Source organism: Salvelinus fontinalis, chromosome 26 (genome assembly GCF_029448725.1).
Source record: "Salvelinus fontinalis isolate EN_2023a chromosome 26, ASM2944872v1, whole genome shotgun sequence".
Lineage (NCBI taxonomy): Eukaryota > Metazoa > Chordata > Actinopteri > Salmoniformes > Salmonidae > Salvelinus > Salvelinus fontinalis.
Window position 1 is genome coordinate 5,253,740 of NC_074690.1, and position 17,615 is coordinate 5,271,354.

A 17,615-nucleotide genomic window follows, 5' to 3' on the forward strand; every position below is an offset into this window, starting at 1 on the left:
CCACAAAGAGTTTGAAGAAGGATGTAAGGCAACTTGTAAGGGCCCTTATGATGGGAAATGGAGAAGACAATGGTCGGCTTTGGGCCAGAGGATGATGACTTTATGACTGAACTGATCAACAACTATGGAGTGGGAGAATATCGCCTGGGCAACGACTTCCTCGGTTTGACTCTGCAGTCTAGCCAGGCTGTCAGCAATGCTAAGCGGCTTGGTTGGCCCCTCAATGAGGTTGGAAAGGTCCTCTATCCGGCTGAGGCCCCAGGAGGTTATCGCTTCTACCCAGTTGACAAAGAACAGCCTCCAAATGATCCTGTACAGAAGGTGAGTCCGGCAGGGTCTGACCTGCAGAAATCAATACACTGCTGCTCCTTCCTTCTGGGGACGAAGGTGAAAGAGCGCAATGAGGAGAAGAATACTGTGCTGAGGGGATTCACAGACAGTGTAAACTACAGCTTCACAACATTGTTGGGACAGTAGATCATGGGACAGCCTTCGGGACGATAGCATTCTCCTGTCCACGTGAGCAGTTGGCAGATCTTGAAGCCTTGATGACAAAGGGAAACGACAACATCCTTACTACCTTGGTTTGCCTGGACACCCTTCGGAAGGCTTGGTTAGCCTGGACACCCCTGGGAAGGCTTGGTTAGCCTGGACACCCTTGGGAAGGCTTGGTTAGCCTGGACACCCCTGGGAAGGCTTGGTTAGCTTGGACACCCTTGGGAAGGCTTGGTTAGCCTGGACACCCCTGGGAAGGCTTGGTTAGCCTGGACACCCCTGGGAAGGCTACCTTGGTTAGCCTGGACACCCCTGGGAAGGCTACCTTGGTTAGCCTGGACACCCCTGGGAAGGCTACCTTGGTTAGCCTGGACACCCCTGGGAATGCTTGGTTAGCCTGGACACCCCTGGGAAGGCTACCTTGGTTAGCCTGGACACCTCTGGGAAGGCTACCATGGTTAGCCTGGACACCCCTGGGAAGGCTTGGTTAGCCTGGACACCTCTGGGAAGGCTACCATGGTTAGCCTGGACACCCCTGGGAAGGCTTGGTTAGCCTGGACACCCCTGGGAAGGCTACCTTGGTTAGCCTGGACACCCCTGGGAAGGCTACCTTGGTTAGCCTGGACACCCCTGGGAAGGCTTGGTTAGCCTGGACACCCCTGGGAAGGCTTGGTTAGCTTGGACTCCCCTGGGAAGGCTACCTTGGCTAGCCTGGACACCCCTGGGAAGGCTACCTTGGTAGCCTGGACACCCTGGGAAGGCTACCTTGGTTAGCCTGGACACCCCTGGGAATGCTTGGTTAGCCTGGACACCCCTGGGAAGGCTTGATTAGCCTGGACACCCCTGGGAAGGCTACCTTGGTTAGCCTGGACACCCCTGGGAAGACTTGGTTAGCCTGGACACCCCTGGGAAGGCTTGGTTAGCTTGGACTCCCCTGGGAAGGCTACCTTGGCTAGCCTGGACACCCCTGGGAAGGCTACCTTGGTTAGCCTGGACTCCCCTGGGAAGGCTACCTTGGTTAGCCTGGACTCCCCTGGGAAGGCTACCTTGGTTAGCCTGGACACCCCTGGGAAGGCTACCTTGGTTAGCCTGGACACCCCTGGGAAGGCTTGGTTAGCCTGGACACCCCTGGGAAGGCTTGGTTAGCTTGGACTCCCCTGGGAAGGCTACCTTGGCTAGCCTGGACACCCCTGGGAAGGCTACCTTGGTAGCCTGGACACCCTGGGAAGGCTACCTTGGTTAGCCTGGACACCCCTGGGAATGCTTGGTTAGCCTGGACACCCCTGGGAAGGCTTGATTAGCCTGGACACCCCTGGGAAGGCTACCTTGGTTAGCCTGGACACCCCTGGGAAGACTTGGTTAGCCTGGACACCCCTGGGAAGGCTTGGTTAGCTTGGACTCCCCTGGGAAGGCTACCTTGGCTAGCCTGGACACCCCTGGGAAGGCTACCTTGGTTAGCCTGGACTCCCCTGGGAAGGCTACCTTGGTTAGCCTGGACTCCCCTGGGAAGGCTACCTTGGTTAGCCTGGACACCCCTGGGAAGGCTACCTTGGTTAGCCTGGACACCCCTGGGAAGGCTACCTTGGTTAGCCTGGACACCCCTGGGAAGGCTTGGTTAGCCTGGACACCCCTGGGAAGGCTTGGTTGGCCTGGACACCCCTGGGAAGGCTTGGTTAGCCTGGACACCCCTGGGAAGGCTTGGTTAGCCTGGACACCCCTGGGAAGGCTACCTTGGTTAGCCTGGACACCCCTGGGAAGGCTTGGTTAGCCTGGACACCCCTGGGAAGGCTTGGTTAGCCTGGACACCCCTGGGAAGGCTTGGTTAGCCTGGACACCCCTGGGAAGGCTACCTTGGTTAGCCTGGACACCCCTGGGAAGACTTGGTTAGCCTGGACACCCCTTGGAAGGCTTGGTTAGCTTGGACTCCCCTGGGAAGGCTACCTTGGCTAGCCTGGACACCCCTGGGAAGGCTTGGTTAGCCTGTACACCCCTGGGAAGGCTACCTTGGTTAGCCTGGACACCCCTGGGAAGGCTTGGTTAGCCTGGACACCCCTGGGAAGGCTTGGTTAGCCTGGACACCCCTGGGAAGGCTTGGTTAGCCTGGACACCCCTGGGAAGGCTTGGTTAGCCTGGACACCCCTGGGAAGGCTACAGTAGAAGTGGTCATTTGGGTTGATTCAGATGTCCATGAGATCTGCTTTGTTCTTTGAGTGTTTAATGTGTTGTGGGTTCCCAGACCCAATAATGGTTATTTAAAACTCAAACTCTGTCTGTCTGTCTGTCTGTCTGTCTGTCTGTCGTTACATTCAGCGAGGTCTCAAATGGCCCTGGGCCCTGGTCTAAAGGGAATAGGGGGCCATTTTGGACGCAGCCATGAGAGTGAGTCAGTGAGTTGGAATGGAACTCTGGCCTTTTATCCCAACACAAGGCAAGACCTGATTGGAAATCAATGCAGACTCATCTACTCACTCTCTGCAGTCCCTTCGGCATACCCCATTTCCTCCTCTTCCTCTTCCTCCTCCTCTTCAACCTAGCAGAGAGAGAGAATGATTTTCAATAAAATTAAACATTAATTTACAAAACAAATCTGGCGTTATGTTCACATTTGACAAACTAGCTGTGTTTTGACAAACGTTTTACAACAAAAGTGCTGATGATATGACGATTTAATAAAACATGCTAATCTGACTCAGACAGACAGACAGACAGACAGACAGACAGACACAGAGAGAGAGTGAGACAGACAGACAGACAGGCAGACAGACAGGCAGAAAGAGAGACAGACAGACAGACAGACAGACAGACAGACAGACAGACAGACATGGTTCAGGTCTCCTCAGCTAGTTTTTAGCTGTGTCGTGATCAGGGCTATTTGACCCTCTCAAGGTTTATTCATGCACGTTTCTTCACGTTACTGGTTTGAACGTTCTGTTGAGGACTGGTGCCTGACTGATAGCTCTACTCAATGCATTCTCAATGGGCGCTGATGAAGATTTTGTCTAAAGTGCATTTTAATGGCTTGGAAACACGATGACATTTCGAAAGGAGGCAAATAATCAATAGGAAAACCTTTTGTTGTCATTGTGATGTCTCCAAATTGACTTTAGATGCAGTATAACATTTAGCTAGCTAGCCAACATTGAAGGGACCAGACCACATTTTAGCTAGCTAACGTTAGCTTTGCTAGCTATTTTTGATTAGCTTTGCTAGCTAATGGCAACATTGAAGGGACATGACCACATTTTAGCTAGCTAACGTTTGCTAGCTAATGGCAACATTGAAGGAACATGACTGCATTTTAGCTAGCTAACGTTAGCTTTGCTAGCTAATGGCAACATTGAATGGACATGACCACATTTTAGGTAGCTAAAGTTAGCTTTGCTAGCTAATGGCAACATTGCCATCTCTCTAAAATGTAATTTGACGACATCATACAAATGTATTGCCTACTTTAGCAATGTCATCGTATTTCCAGGCCACTAATGTTGAAGAAACAGTCATTAGCCCCCAGAATGACTGGGCATGAATAGCCTTTTGGTCAGTAGCCTGTAACCAGTAGCCTTTTGGTCAGTAGCCAGTAACAAGTAGTCTTTTGGTCAGTAGTATTTTGGTCAGTAGCCAGTAACCAGTAGTATTTTGGTCAGTAGCCAGTAACCAGTAGTATTTTGGTCAGTAGCCAGTAACCAGTAGTCTTTTGGTCAGTAGCCTTTTGGTCAGTAGCCTTTTGGTCAGTAGCCAGTAACCAGTAGTCTTTTGGTCAGTAGCCAGTAACAAGTAGTCTTTTGGTCAGTAGTATTTTGGCTAGTAGCCAGTAACCAGTAGTATTTTGGTCAGTAGCCAGTAACCAGTAGCCCTTTGGTCAGTAGCCAGTAACCAGTAGTATTTTGGTCAGTAGCCAGTAACCAGTAGTCTTTTGGTCAGTAGCCAGTAACCAGTAGTCTTTTGGGCACCACTATGGTGTACGTCTTTTGAGAACGTTCATAACAATGGCTTGACGCGACCGAGTGACGGAGGTACAACCCATAAATAGACCATATAGCGTAATGAGACTACAGGAAGGTGCATTGGTGAAAGAGGAGTTTAATTGGGTTTCAGTGGGAGTGGGTGTGGTGGTGAGGGGGTAGGGTGGATGTGTGTGAAATCGACTGGGGTGCCAACGATGAGCCAGTTTGTCACGTAAGCCCACCAGCCGGTCTGATGACTCAGAGAGAGGGAGGGAGGGAGGGAGGGAGGGAGGGAGGGAGGGAGAGAAAGAAAGAAAGAGAGCGAGAAAGAGAAAGAGAAAGAGAGCGAGAAAGAGAGAGAGAGAGAGAGAGAGAGAGAGAGAGAGAGAGAGAGAGAGAGAGAGAGAGAGAGAGAGAGAGAGAGAGAGAGAGAGAGAGAGAATATTACATTATTCAGCTAGAGTAGCTCTCTCCCTACCTCTAGAGGGCTTCACAACCAGCCAGGTCACTCGTGATACAAGTCAGTATTCGACGTACATCCATGAGGACGTCGGCAGATTAAGTGGAAAGCAGCCACAAAGGGCAACAGTGAGCACTGTTACCTTAAGCAACTGCCTCCAAATGCAGGGAGGGAGGGAGGGAGGGAGGGAGGGAGGGAGGGAGGGAGGGAAGGAAGGAAGGAAGGAAGGAAGGAAGGAAAGAAAGAAAGAAAGAAAGAAAGAAAGAAAGAAAGAAAGAAAGAGAGAGAGAGCTTCCTTCACAGTAAGAATCAGGTACACAGTATACACAAAAAGACAACATACATTCAAATGAAAACATCAACCAGTTCACACACAAACCAACCAGTTCATACAGAAACCAACCAGTTCATACACAAACCAACCAGTTCATACACAAACCAGCCCGTTCATACACAAACCAACCAGTTCATACAGAAACCAACCAGTTCATACACAAACCAACCAGTTCATACACAAACCAACCAGTTCATACAGAAACCAACCAGTTCATACACAAACCAACCAGTTCATACAGAAACCAACCAGTTCATACACACACCAACCAGTTCATAGAGAAACCAACCAGTTCATACACAAACCAACCAGTTCATACACAAACCAACCAGTTCATACACAAACCAACCAGTTCATACACAAACCAACCAATTCATACACAAACCAACCAGTTCATACACAAAACAACCAGTTCACACACAAACCAACCAGTTCATACACAAACCAACCAGTTCATACACAAACCAACCAGTTCACACACAAACCAACCAGTTAATAAACAAACCAACCAGTTCACACACAAACCAACCAGTTCATACACAAACCAACCAGTTCATACACAAACCAACCAGTTCACACACAAACCAACCAGTTCATACACAAACCAACCAGTTCATTAACAAACCAACCAGTTCATACAGAAACCAACCAGTTCATACACAAACCAACCAGTTCATACACAAACCAGCCCGTTCATACAGAAACCAACCAGTTCATACAGAAACCAACCAGTTCATACACAAACCAACCAGTTCATACACAAACCAACCAGTTCATACAGAAACCAACCAGTTCATACACAAACCAACCAGTTCATACACAAACCAACCAGTTCATACACAAACCAACCAGTTCATACAAAAACCAACCAGTTCATACACAAACCAACCAGTTCATACACAAACCAACCAGTTCATACACAAACCAACCAGTTCATACACAAACCAACCAGTTCATACAGAAACCAACCAGTACATACAGAAACCAACCAGTTCATACACAAACCAACCAGTTCATACACAAACCAACCAGTTCATACACAAACCAACCAGTTCATACACAAACCAACCAGTTCATACACAAACCAACCAGTTCATACACAAACCAGCCCGTTCATACAGAAACCAACCAGTTCAAACACACACCAACCAGTTCATACAGAAACCAACCAGTTCATACAGAAACCAACCAGTTCATACACAAACCAACCAGTTCATACACAAACCAACCAGTTCATACACAAACCAACCAGTTCATACACAAACCAACCAGTTCATACACAAACCAACCAGTTCATACACAAACCAACCAGTTCATACACAAACCAACCAGTTCACACACAAACCAACCAGTTCACACACAAACCAACCAGTTCATACACAAACCAACCAGTTCATACACAAACCAACCAGTTCATACACAAACCAACCAATTCATACACAAACCAACCAGTTCATACACAAACCAACCAATTCATACACAAAACAACCAGTTCATACACAAACCAACCAATTCATACACAAACCAACCAGTTCATACACAAAACAACCAGTTCACACACAAACCAACCAGTTCATACACAAACCAACCAGTTCATACACAAACCAACCAGTTCACACACAAACCAACCAGTTAATAAACAAACCAACCAGTTCACACACAAACCAACCAGTTCATACACAAACCGACCAGTTCATACACAAACCAACCAGTTCACACACAAACCAACCAGTTCATACACAAACCAACCAGTTCATTAACAAACCAACCAGTTCACACACAAACCAACCAGTTCATACACAAACCAACCAGTTCATACACAAACCAACCAGTTCATACACAAACCAACCAGTTCACACACAAACCAACCAATTCATACACAAACCAACCAGTTCATACACAAAACAACCAGTTCACACACAAACCAACCAGTTCATACACAAACCAACCAGTTCATACACAAACCAACCAGTTCACACACAAACCAACCAGTTAATAAACAAACCAACCAGTTCACACACAAACCAACCAGTTCATACACAAACCAACCAGTTCATACACAAACCAACCAGTTCACACACAAACCAACCAGTTCATACACAAACCAACCAGTTCATTAACAAACCAACCAGTTCACACACAAACCAACCAGTTCATACACAAACCAACCAGTTCCTACACAAACCAACCAGTTCATACACAAACCAACCAGTTCATACACAAACCAACCAGTTCATACACAAACCAACCAGTTCATACACAAACCAGCCAGTTCATACACAAACCAACCAGTTCATACACAAACCAACCAGTTCATACACAAACAAACCAGTTCATACACAAACCAGCCCGTTCATACACAATCCAACCAGTTCATACACAAACCAACCAGTTCATACACAAACCAGCCAGTTCATACACAAACCAACCAGTTCATACACAAACCAACCAGTTCATACACAAACCAACCAGTTCATACACAGACCAACCAGTTCATACACAAACCAACCAGTTCATACACAGACCAACCAGTTCACACACAAACCAACCAGTTCATACACAAACCAACCAGTTCATACACAAACCAACCAGTTCATACACACCAACCAGTTCATACACAAACCAACCAGTTCATACAGAAACCAACCAGTTAATACACAAACCAACCAGTTCATACACAGACCAACCAGTTCATACACAAACCAACCAGTTCATACACAGACCAACCAGTTCATACCCAAACCAACCAGTTCATACACAGACCAACCAGTTCACACACAAACCAACCAGTTCATACACAAACCAACCAGTTCATACACAAACCAACCAGTTCATACACACCAACCAGTTCATACACAAACCAACCAGTTCATACAGAAACCAACCAGTTCATACACAGACCAACCAGTTCATACACAAACCAACCAGTTCACACACAAACCAACCAGTTCATACACAAACCAACCAGTTCATACACAAACCAACCAGTTCATACACAAACCAACCAGTTCATACACAAACCAACCAGTTCATACACAAACCAACCAGTTCATACACAAACCAACCAGTTCACACAGAAACCAACCAGTTCTTACACAAACCAACCAGTTCATACACAAACCAACCAGTTCATACACAAACCAACCAATTCATACACAAACCAACCAGTTCATACACAAACCAACCAATTCATACACAAAACAACCAGTTCATACACAAACCAACCAATTCATACACAAACCAACCAGTTCATACACAAAACAACCAGTTCACACACAAACCAACCAGTTCATACACAAACCAACCAGTTCATACACAAACCAACCAGTTCACACACAAACCAACCAGTTAATAAACAAACCAACCAGTTCACACACAAACCAACCAGTTCATACACAAACCAACCAGTTCATACACAAACCAACCAGTTCACACACAAACCAACCAGTTCATACACAAACCAACCAGTTCATTAACAAACCAACCAGTTCACACACAAACCAACCAGTTCATACACAAACCAACCAGTTCCTACACAAACCAACCAGTTCATACACAAACCAACCAGTTCATACACAAACCAACCAGTTCATACACAAACCAACCAGTTCATACACAAACCAGCCAGTACATACACAAACCAACCAGTTCATACACAAACCAACCAGTTCATACACAAACCAACCAGTTCATACACAAACCAGCCCGTTCATACACAATCCAACCAGTTCATACACAAACCAACCAGTTCATACACAAACCAGCCAGTTCCTACACAAACCAACCAGTTCATACACAAACCAACCAGTTCATACACAAACCAACCAGTTCATACACAGACCAACCAGTTCCTACACAAACCAACCAGTTCATACACAGACCAACCAGTTCACACACAAACCAACCAGTTCATACACAAACCAACCAGTTCATACACAAACCAACCAGTTCATACACACCAACCAGTTCATACACAAACCAACCAGTTCATACAGAAACCAACCAGTTAATACACAAACCAACCAGTTCATACACAGACCAACCAGTTCATACACAAACCAACCAGTTCATACACAGACCAACCAGTTCATACCCAAACCAACCAGTTCATACACAGACCAACCAGTTCATACACAAACCAACCAGTTCACACACAAACCAACCAGTTCATACACAAACCAACCAGTTCCTACACAAACCAACCAGTTCATACACAAACCAACCAGTTCATACACAAACCAACCAGTTCATACACAAACCAACCAGTTCATACACAAACCAGCCAGTTCATACACAAACCAACCAGTTCATACACAAACCAACCAGTTCATACACAAACAAACCAGTTCATACACAAACCAGCCCGTTCATACACAATCCAACCAGTTCATACACAAACCAACCAGTTCATACACAAACCAGCCCGTTCATACACAATCCAACCAGTTCATACACAAACCAACCAGTTCATACACAAACCAGCCAGTTCACACACAAACCAACCAGTTCATACACAAACCAACCAGTTCATACACAAACCAACCAGTTCATACACAAACCAACCAATTCATACACAAACCAACCAGTTCATACACAAACCAACCAATTCATACACAAAACAACCAGTTCATACACAAACCAACCAATTCATACACAAACCAACCAGTTCATACACAAAACAACCAGTTCACACACAAACCAACCAGTTCATACACAAACCAACCAGTTCATACACAAACCAACCAGTTCACACACAAACCAACCAGTTAATAAACAAACCAACCAGTTCACACACAAACCAACCAGTTCATACACAAACCGACCAGTTCATACACAAACCAACCAGTTCACACACAAACCAACCAGTTCATACACAAACCAACCAGTTCATTAACAAACCAACCAGTTCACACACAAACCAACCAGTTCATACACAAACCAACCAGTTCATACACAAACCAACCAGTTCATACACAAACCAACCAGTTCACACACAAACCAACCAATTCATACACAAACCAACCAGTTCATACACAAAACAACCAGTTCACACACAAACCAACCAGTTCATACACAAACCAACCAGTTCATACACAAACCAACCAGTTCACACACAAACCAACCAGTTAATAAACAAACCAACCAGTTCACACACAAACCAACCAGTTCATACACAAACCAACCAGTTCATACACAAACCAACCAGTTCACACACAAACCAACCAGTTCATACACAAACCAACCAGTTCATTAACAAACCAACCAGTTCACACACAAACCAACCAGTTCATACACAAACCAACCAGTTCCTACACAAACCAACCAGTTCATACACAAACCAACCAGTTCATACACAAACCAACCAGTTCATACACAAACCAACCAGTTCATACACAAACCAGCCAGTTCATACACAAACCAACCAGTTCATACACAAACCAACCAGTTCATACACAAACAAACCAGTTCATACACAAACCAGCCCGTTCATACACAATCCAACCAGTTCATACACAAACCAACCAGTTCATACACAAACCAGCCAGTTCATACACAAACCAACCAGTTCATACACAAACCAACCAGTTCATACACAAACCAACCAGTTCATGCACAGACCAACCAGTTCATACACAAACCAACCAGTTCATACACAGACCAACCAGTTCACACACAAACCAACCAGTTCATACACAAACCAACCAGTTCATACACAAACCAACCAGTTCATACACACCAACCAGTTCATACACAAACCAACCAGTTCATACAGAAACCAACCAGTTAATACACAAACCAACCAGTTCATACACAGACCAACCAGTTCATACACAAACCAACCAGTTCATACACAGACCAACCAGTTCATACCCAAACCAACCAGTTCATACACAGACCAACCAGTTCACACACAAACCAACCAGTTCATACACAAACCAACCAGTTCATACACAAACCAACCAGTTCATACACACCAACCAGTTCATACACAAACCAACCAGTTCATACACAAACCAGCCCGTTCATACACAATCCAACCAGTTCATACACAAACCAACCAGTTCATACACAAACCAGCCAGTTCCTACACAAACCAACCAGTTCATACACAAACCAACCAGTTCATACACAAACCAACCAGTTCATACACAGACCAACCAGTTCCTACACAAACCAACCAGTTCATACACAGACCAACCAGTTCACACACAAACCAACCAGTTCATACACAAACCAACCAGTTCATACACAAACCAACCAGTTCATACACACCAACCAGTTCATACACAAACCAACCAGTTCATACAGAAACCAACCAGTTAATACACAAACCAACCAGTTCATACACAGACCAACCAGTTCATACACAAACCAACCAGTTCATACACAGACCAACCAGTTCATACCCAAACCAACCAGTTCATACACAGACCAACCAGTTCATACACAAACCAACCAGTTCACACACAAACCAACCAGTTCATACACAAACCAACCAGTTCCTACACAAACCAACCAGTTCATACACAAACCAACCAGTTCATACACAAACCAACCAGTTCATACACAAACCAACCAGTTCATACACAAACCAGCCAGTTCATACACAAACCAACCAGTTCATACACAAACCAACCAGTTCATACACAAACAAACCAGTTCATACACAAACCAGCCCGTTCATACACAATCCAACCAGTTCATACACAAACCAACCAGTTCATACACAAACCAGCCCGTTCATACACAATCCAACCAGTTCATACACAAACCAACCAGTTCATACACAAACCAGCCAGTTCACACACAAACCAACCAGTTCATACACAAACCAACCAGTTCATACACAAACCAACCAGTTCATACACAAACCAACCAATTCATACACAAACCAACCAGTTCATACACAAACCAACCAATTCATACACAAAACAACCAGTTCATACACAAACCAACCAATTCATACACAAACCAACCAGTTCATACACAAAACAACCAGTTCACACACAAACCAACCAGTTCATACACAAACCAACCAGTTCATACACAAACCAACCAGTTCACACACAAACCAACCAGTTAATAAACAAACCAACCAGTTCACACACAAACCAACCAGTTCATACACAAACCGACCAGTTCATACACAAACCAACCAGTTCACACACAAACCAACCAGTTCATACACAAACCAACCAGTTCATTAACAAACCAACCAGTTCACACACAAACCAACCAGTTCATACACAAACCAACCAGTTCATACACAAACCAACCAGTTCATACACAAACCAACCAGTTCACACACAAACCAACCAATTCATACACAAACCAACCAGTTCATACACAAAACAACCAGTTCACACACAAACCAACCAGTTCATACACAAACCAACCAGTTCATACACAAACCAACCAGTTCACACACAAACCAACCAGTTAATAAACAAACCAACCAGTTCACACACAAACCAACCAGTTCATACACAAACCAACCAGTTCATACACAAACCAACCAGTTCACACACAAACCAACCAGTTCATACACAAACCAACCAGTTCATTAACAAACCAACCAGTTCACACACAAACCAACCAGTTCATACACAAACCAACCAGTTCCTACACAAACCAACCAGTTCATACACAAACCAACCAGTTCATACACAAACCAACCAGTTCATACACAAACCAACCAGTTCATACACAAACCAGCCAGTTCATACACAAACCAACCAGTTCATACACAAACCAACCAGTTCATACACAAACAAACCAGTTCATACACAAACCAGCCCGTTCATACACAATCCAACCAGTTCATACACAAACCAACCAGTTCATACACAAACCAGCCAGTTCATACACAAACCAACCAGTTCATACACAAACCAACCAGTTCATACACAAACCAACCAGTTCATGCACAGACCAACCAGTTCATACACAAACCAACCAGTTCATACACAGACCAACCAGTTCACACACAAACCAACCAGTTCATACACAAACCAACCAGTTCATACACAAACCAACCAGTTCATACACACCAACCAGTTCATACACAAACCAACCAGTTCATACAGAAACCAACCAGTTAATACACAAACCAACCAGTTCATACACAGACCAACCAGTTCATACACAAACCAACCAGTTCATACACAGACCAACCAGTTCATACCCAAACCAACCAGTTCATACACAGACCAACCAGTTCACACACAAACCAACCAGTTCATACACAAACCAACCAGTTCATACACAAACCAACCAGTTCATACACACCAACCAGTTCATACACAAACCAACCAGTTCATACAGAAACCAACCAGTTCATACACAGACCAACCAGTTCATACACAAACCAACCAGTTCACACACAAACCAACCAGTTCATACACAAACCAACCAGTTCATACACAAACCAACCAGTTCATACACAAACCAACCAGTTCATACACAAACCAACCAGTTCATACACAAACCAACCAGTTCATACACAAACCAACCAGTTCACACAGAAACCAACCAGTTCTTACACAAACCAACCAGTTCATACACAAACCAACCAGTTCATACACAAACCAACCAATTCATACACAAACCAACCAGTTCATACACAAACCAACCAATTCATACACAAAACAACCAGTTCATACACAAACCAACCAATTCATACACAAACCAACCAGTTCATACACAAAACAACCAGTTCACACACAAACCAACCAGTTCATACACAAACCAACCAGTTCATACACAAACCAACCAGTTCACACACAAACCAACCAGTTAATAAACAAACCAACCAGTTCACACACAAACCAACCAGTTCATACACAAACCAACCAGTTCATACACAAACCAACCAGTTCACACACAAACCAACCAGTTCATACACAAACCAACCAGTTCATTAACAAACCAACCAGTTCACACACAAACCAACCAGTTCATACACAAACCAACCAGTTCCTACACAAACCAACCAGTTCATACACAAACCAACCAGTTCATACACAAACCAACCAGTTCATACACAAACCAACCAGTTCATACACAAACCAGCCAGTACATACACAAACCAACCAGTTCATACACAAACCAACCAGTTCATACACAAACCAACCAGTTCATACACAAACCAGCCCGTTCATACACAATCCAACCAGTTCATACACAAACCAACCAGTTCATACACAAACCAGCCAGTTCCTACACAAACCAACCAGTTCATACACAAACCAACCAGTTCATACACAAACCAACCAGTTCATACACAGACCAACCAGTTCCTACACAAACCAACCAGTTCATACACAGACCAACCAGTTCACACACAAACCAACCAGTTCATACACAAACCAACCAGTTCATACACAAACCAACCAGTTCATACACACCAACCAGTTCATACACAAACCAACCAGTTCATACAGAAACCAACCAGTTAATACACAAACCAACCAGTTCATACACAGACCAACCAGTTCATACACAAACCAACCAGTTCATACACAGACCAACCAGTTCATACCCAAACCAACCAGTTCATACACAGACCAACCAGTTCATACACAAACCAACCAGTTCACACACAAACCAACCAGTTCATACACAAACCAACCAGTTCATACACAAACCAACCAGTTCATACACACCAACCAGTTCATACACAAACCAACCAGTTCATACAGAAACCAACCAGTTCATACAGAAACCAACCAGTTCATACACAAACCAACCAGTTCATACACAAACCAACCAGTTCATACACAAACCAACCAGTTCATACACAAACCAACCAGTTCATACACAAACCAGCCCGTTCAAACACACACCAACCAGTTCATACAGAAACCAACCAGTTCATACAGACACCAACCAGTTCATACACAAACCAACCAGTTCACACACTGTAGCATGACAATGTGAACACGATTGGTCGACAGTCTGCCGGGTGGGACGTTATACGGTCCTTCATTCATTGGAGTCCTATCTCATTTCTCGAATATCTCTGGCAACGGCACAATGCAATGCACCCTGGACTGAAGAAGTAGACAAAGAAGGGAAAATTCTGCTAGACCCTCTGTTAAATTACACATTTCCTAGAGTAGAAATATCGCAAAAATATGATCAATGGCTCATTTTTATGAGCCATTGCCATCTTTATGAGTTATATCATTGACCAGTATTTCAAATAGTATCATAGACGTATTCTATGGCAGGGCCTTACCCCAAATCTACAGGACCGGTCAAAAGGGTTACAACACCTACTCATTCAAGGGTTGTTCTTTATTTGTACTATTTTCTACATTGTAGAATAATAGTGAAGACATCAAAACTATGAAATAACACATATGGAATCATGTAGTAACCAAAAAAGTGCATTTGCAAAAACCATCAAGCGCTATGATGAAACTAGCTCTAATGAGGACCGCCACAGGAAAGGAAGACCCAGAGTTACCTCTGCTGCTGAGGATACGTTCATTAGAGTTACCAGCCTCACAAATTGCAGCCCAAATAAATGCTTCACAGAGTTCAAGTAACAGACACATCTCAACATCAACTGTTCAGAGGAGACTGCGTGAATCAGGCCTTCCGTCACGTTCCTGACCTGTTTTTCCTTTTTCTTGTGTTTATTTAGTTGGTCAGGGCGTGAGTTGGGGTGGGTTGTCGAGGTGTTATTTTCTATGTTGGGTTGTTTGTGTTCGGCCGGGTATGATTCTCAATCAGAGACAGCTGTTAATCGTTGTCCCTGATTGAGAATCATACTTAGGCAGCCTGTGATTCATGTGGTGGCTGTGGGTGGTTGTATCGCGTGTCTGCATTCGTGCCACACGGGACTGTTTGTCAATTGTTTCATGGTGTTCTTTTGTTTCGTGTTCAGTTTCGATTTAATAAATAATCATGGACACTAATCACTCCGCATATTGGTCTGATCCTTCTCGCCTCTCCTCCTTGAGGATTACGACGATCGTTACAGAACCACCCACATTTTTAGGACCAAGCGGAGTGGAGAAGGGAGGCGACAGCAGTGGGAGAAAACCCAGGACTCCTGGACTTGGGAGGAGATCCTGGACGGCAAAGGACCCTGGGCTCAGCCAGGGGAATATCGCCGTCCCAAGGCGGAGCTGGAGGCAGCGAAGGCAGAGAGGCGCTGGTATGAGGAGGCAGCGCGGCGACGCGGTTGGGAGCCCGAGAGTTAGACCCAAAAATTTCTTGGGGGGGGGGGGGGCACACGAGGAGTGTGGCAAAGCCGGGTAGGAGACCTGAGCCAACTCCCCGTGCTTACCGTGGAGTGAGAGAGCGTCGTACTGGTCAGACACCGTGTTATGCGGTAAAGCGCACGGTGTCCCCAGTACGCGTGCTTAGCCCAGTGCGGGCTATTCCACCTCGCCGCACTGGTAGGGCTAGGTTGGGCATCGAGCCGGATGTCATGAAACCGGCCCAACGCATCTGGCCTCCAGTGCGTCTCCTCGGGCCGGCATACATGGCACCAGCCTTACAGAGGGTGTCCCCGGTTCGCCAGCATAGCCCAGTGCGGGATATTCCACCTCGCCGCACTGGCAAGGCTACGGGGACCATTCAACCTGGTAGGGTTGGGGAGGCTCGGTGCTCAAGAGCGCGTGTCCTCCTTCACAGTCCGGTATACCCGGTGCCCCCTCCACGTACCAGTCCACCGGTGGCAGCCCCCCGCACCAGGCTGTCTCTCCGGATTCTCTCTCCAGCTGCTCCCACCTATCCAGCGCTGTCAGAGCCTTCCTCCTCTCCAGCGCAGCCAGTGCCTATACCACGCACCAGGTCTACAGTGCGTCTCAGCCGGCCAGAGTCTGCCGTCTGCCCAGCGCTGTTTGAACTGCCTGCCTGCCCAGCGCTGTCCGTCTGTTATGAGCCGTCCAGCCAGGACCAGCCAGAACCGTCCAGCCAGGACCAGCCAGAGCCGTCCAGCCAGGAGCCGCCAGAGCCGTCCAGCCAGGAGCCGCCAGAGCCGTCCAGCCAGGAGCCGCCAGAGCCGTCCAGCCAGGAGCCGCCAGAGCGGCTAATATGGAGGGTGGTCATTTTGAATAGGCTACGAAAGCGGGTAGTGACTAATGTGGGGTGGGGACCACGACCAGCGCCAAAGCCGCCACCATGGACAGACGCCCACCCAGACCCTCCCCTAGACTTTATGCTAGCCAGGATCCGCCCCTCATTCCTGTGTTGCCCCTCAGTCCGGTGTTGCCCCTTAATCTAATGGGGGTTATATGGAGGGTGGTCATTTTATATGGAGGGTGGTCATTTTGAATAGGCTACGAAAGCGGGTAGTGACTAATGTGGGGTGGGGACCACGATCAGCGCCAGAGCCGCCACCGTGGACAGACGCCCACCCAGACCC

The 17,615-nt window shown here is 45.9% G+C and overlaps 1 protein-coding gene and 1 pseudogene across 1 annotated transcript in view; one reads left to right on the forward strand and one right to left on the reverse strand.

Moving 5' to 3' along the window:
- Positions 1-477, forward strand: part of LOC129824515 (uncharacterized) — a 1,327-nt pseudogene extending 850 nt beyond the window's left edge.
- Positions 1-17,615, reverse strand: part of ak5 (adenylate kinase 5) — a 230,521-nt gene that overhangs the window by 70,982 nt on the left and 141,924 nt on the right. The window contains exon 9 of the mRNA XM_055882419.1: positions 2,965-3,025. Within this exon, the coding sequence (XP_055738394.1) occupies positions 2,965-3,025 (61 nt within the window). The remainder of the gene's footprint in view (positions 1-2,964; positions 3,026-17,615) is intronic.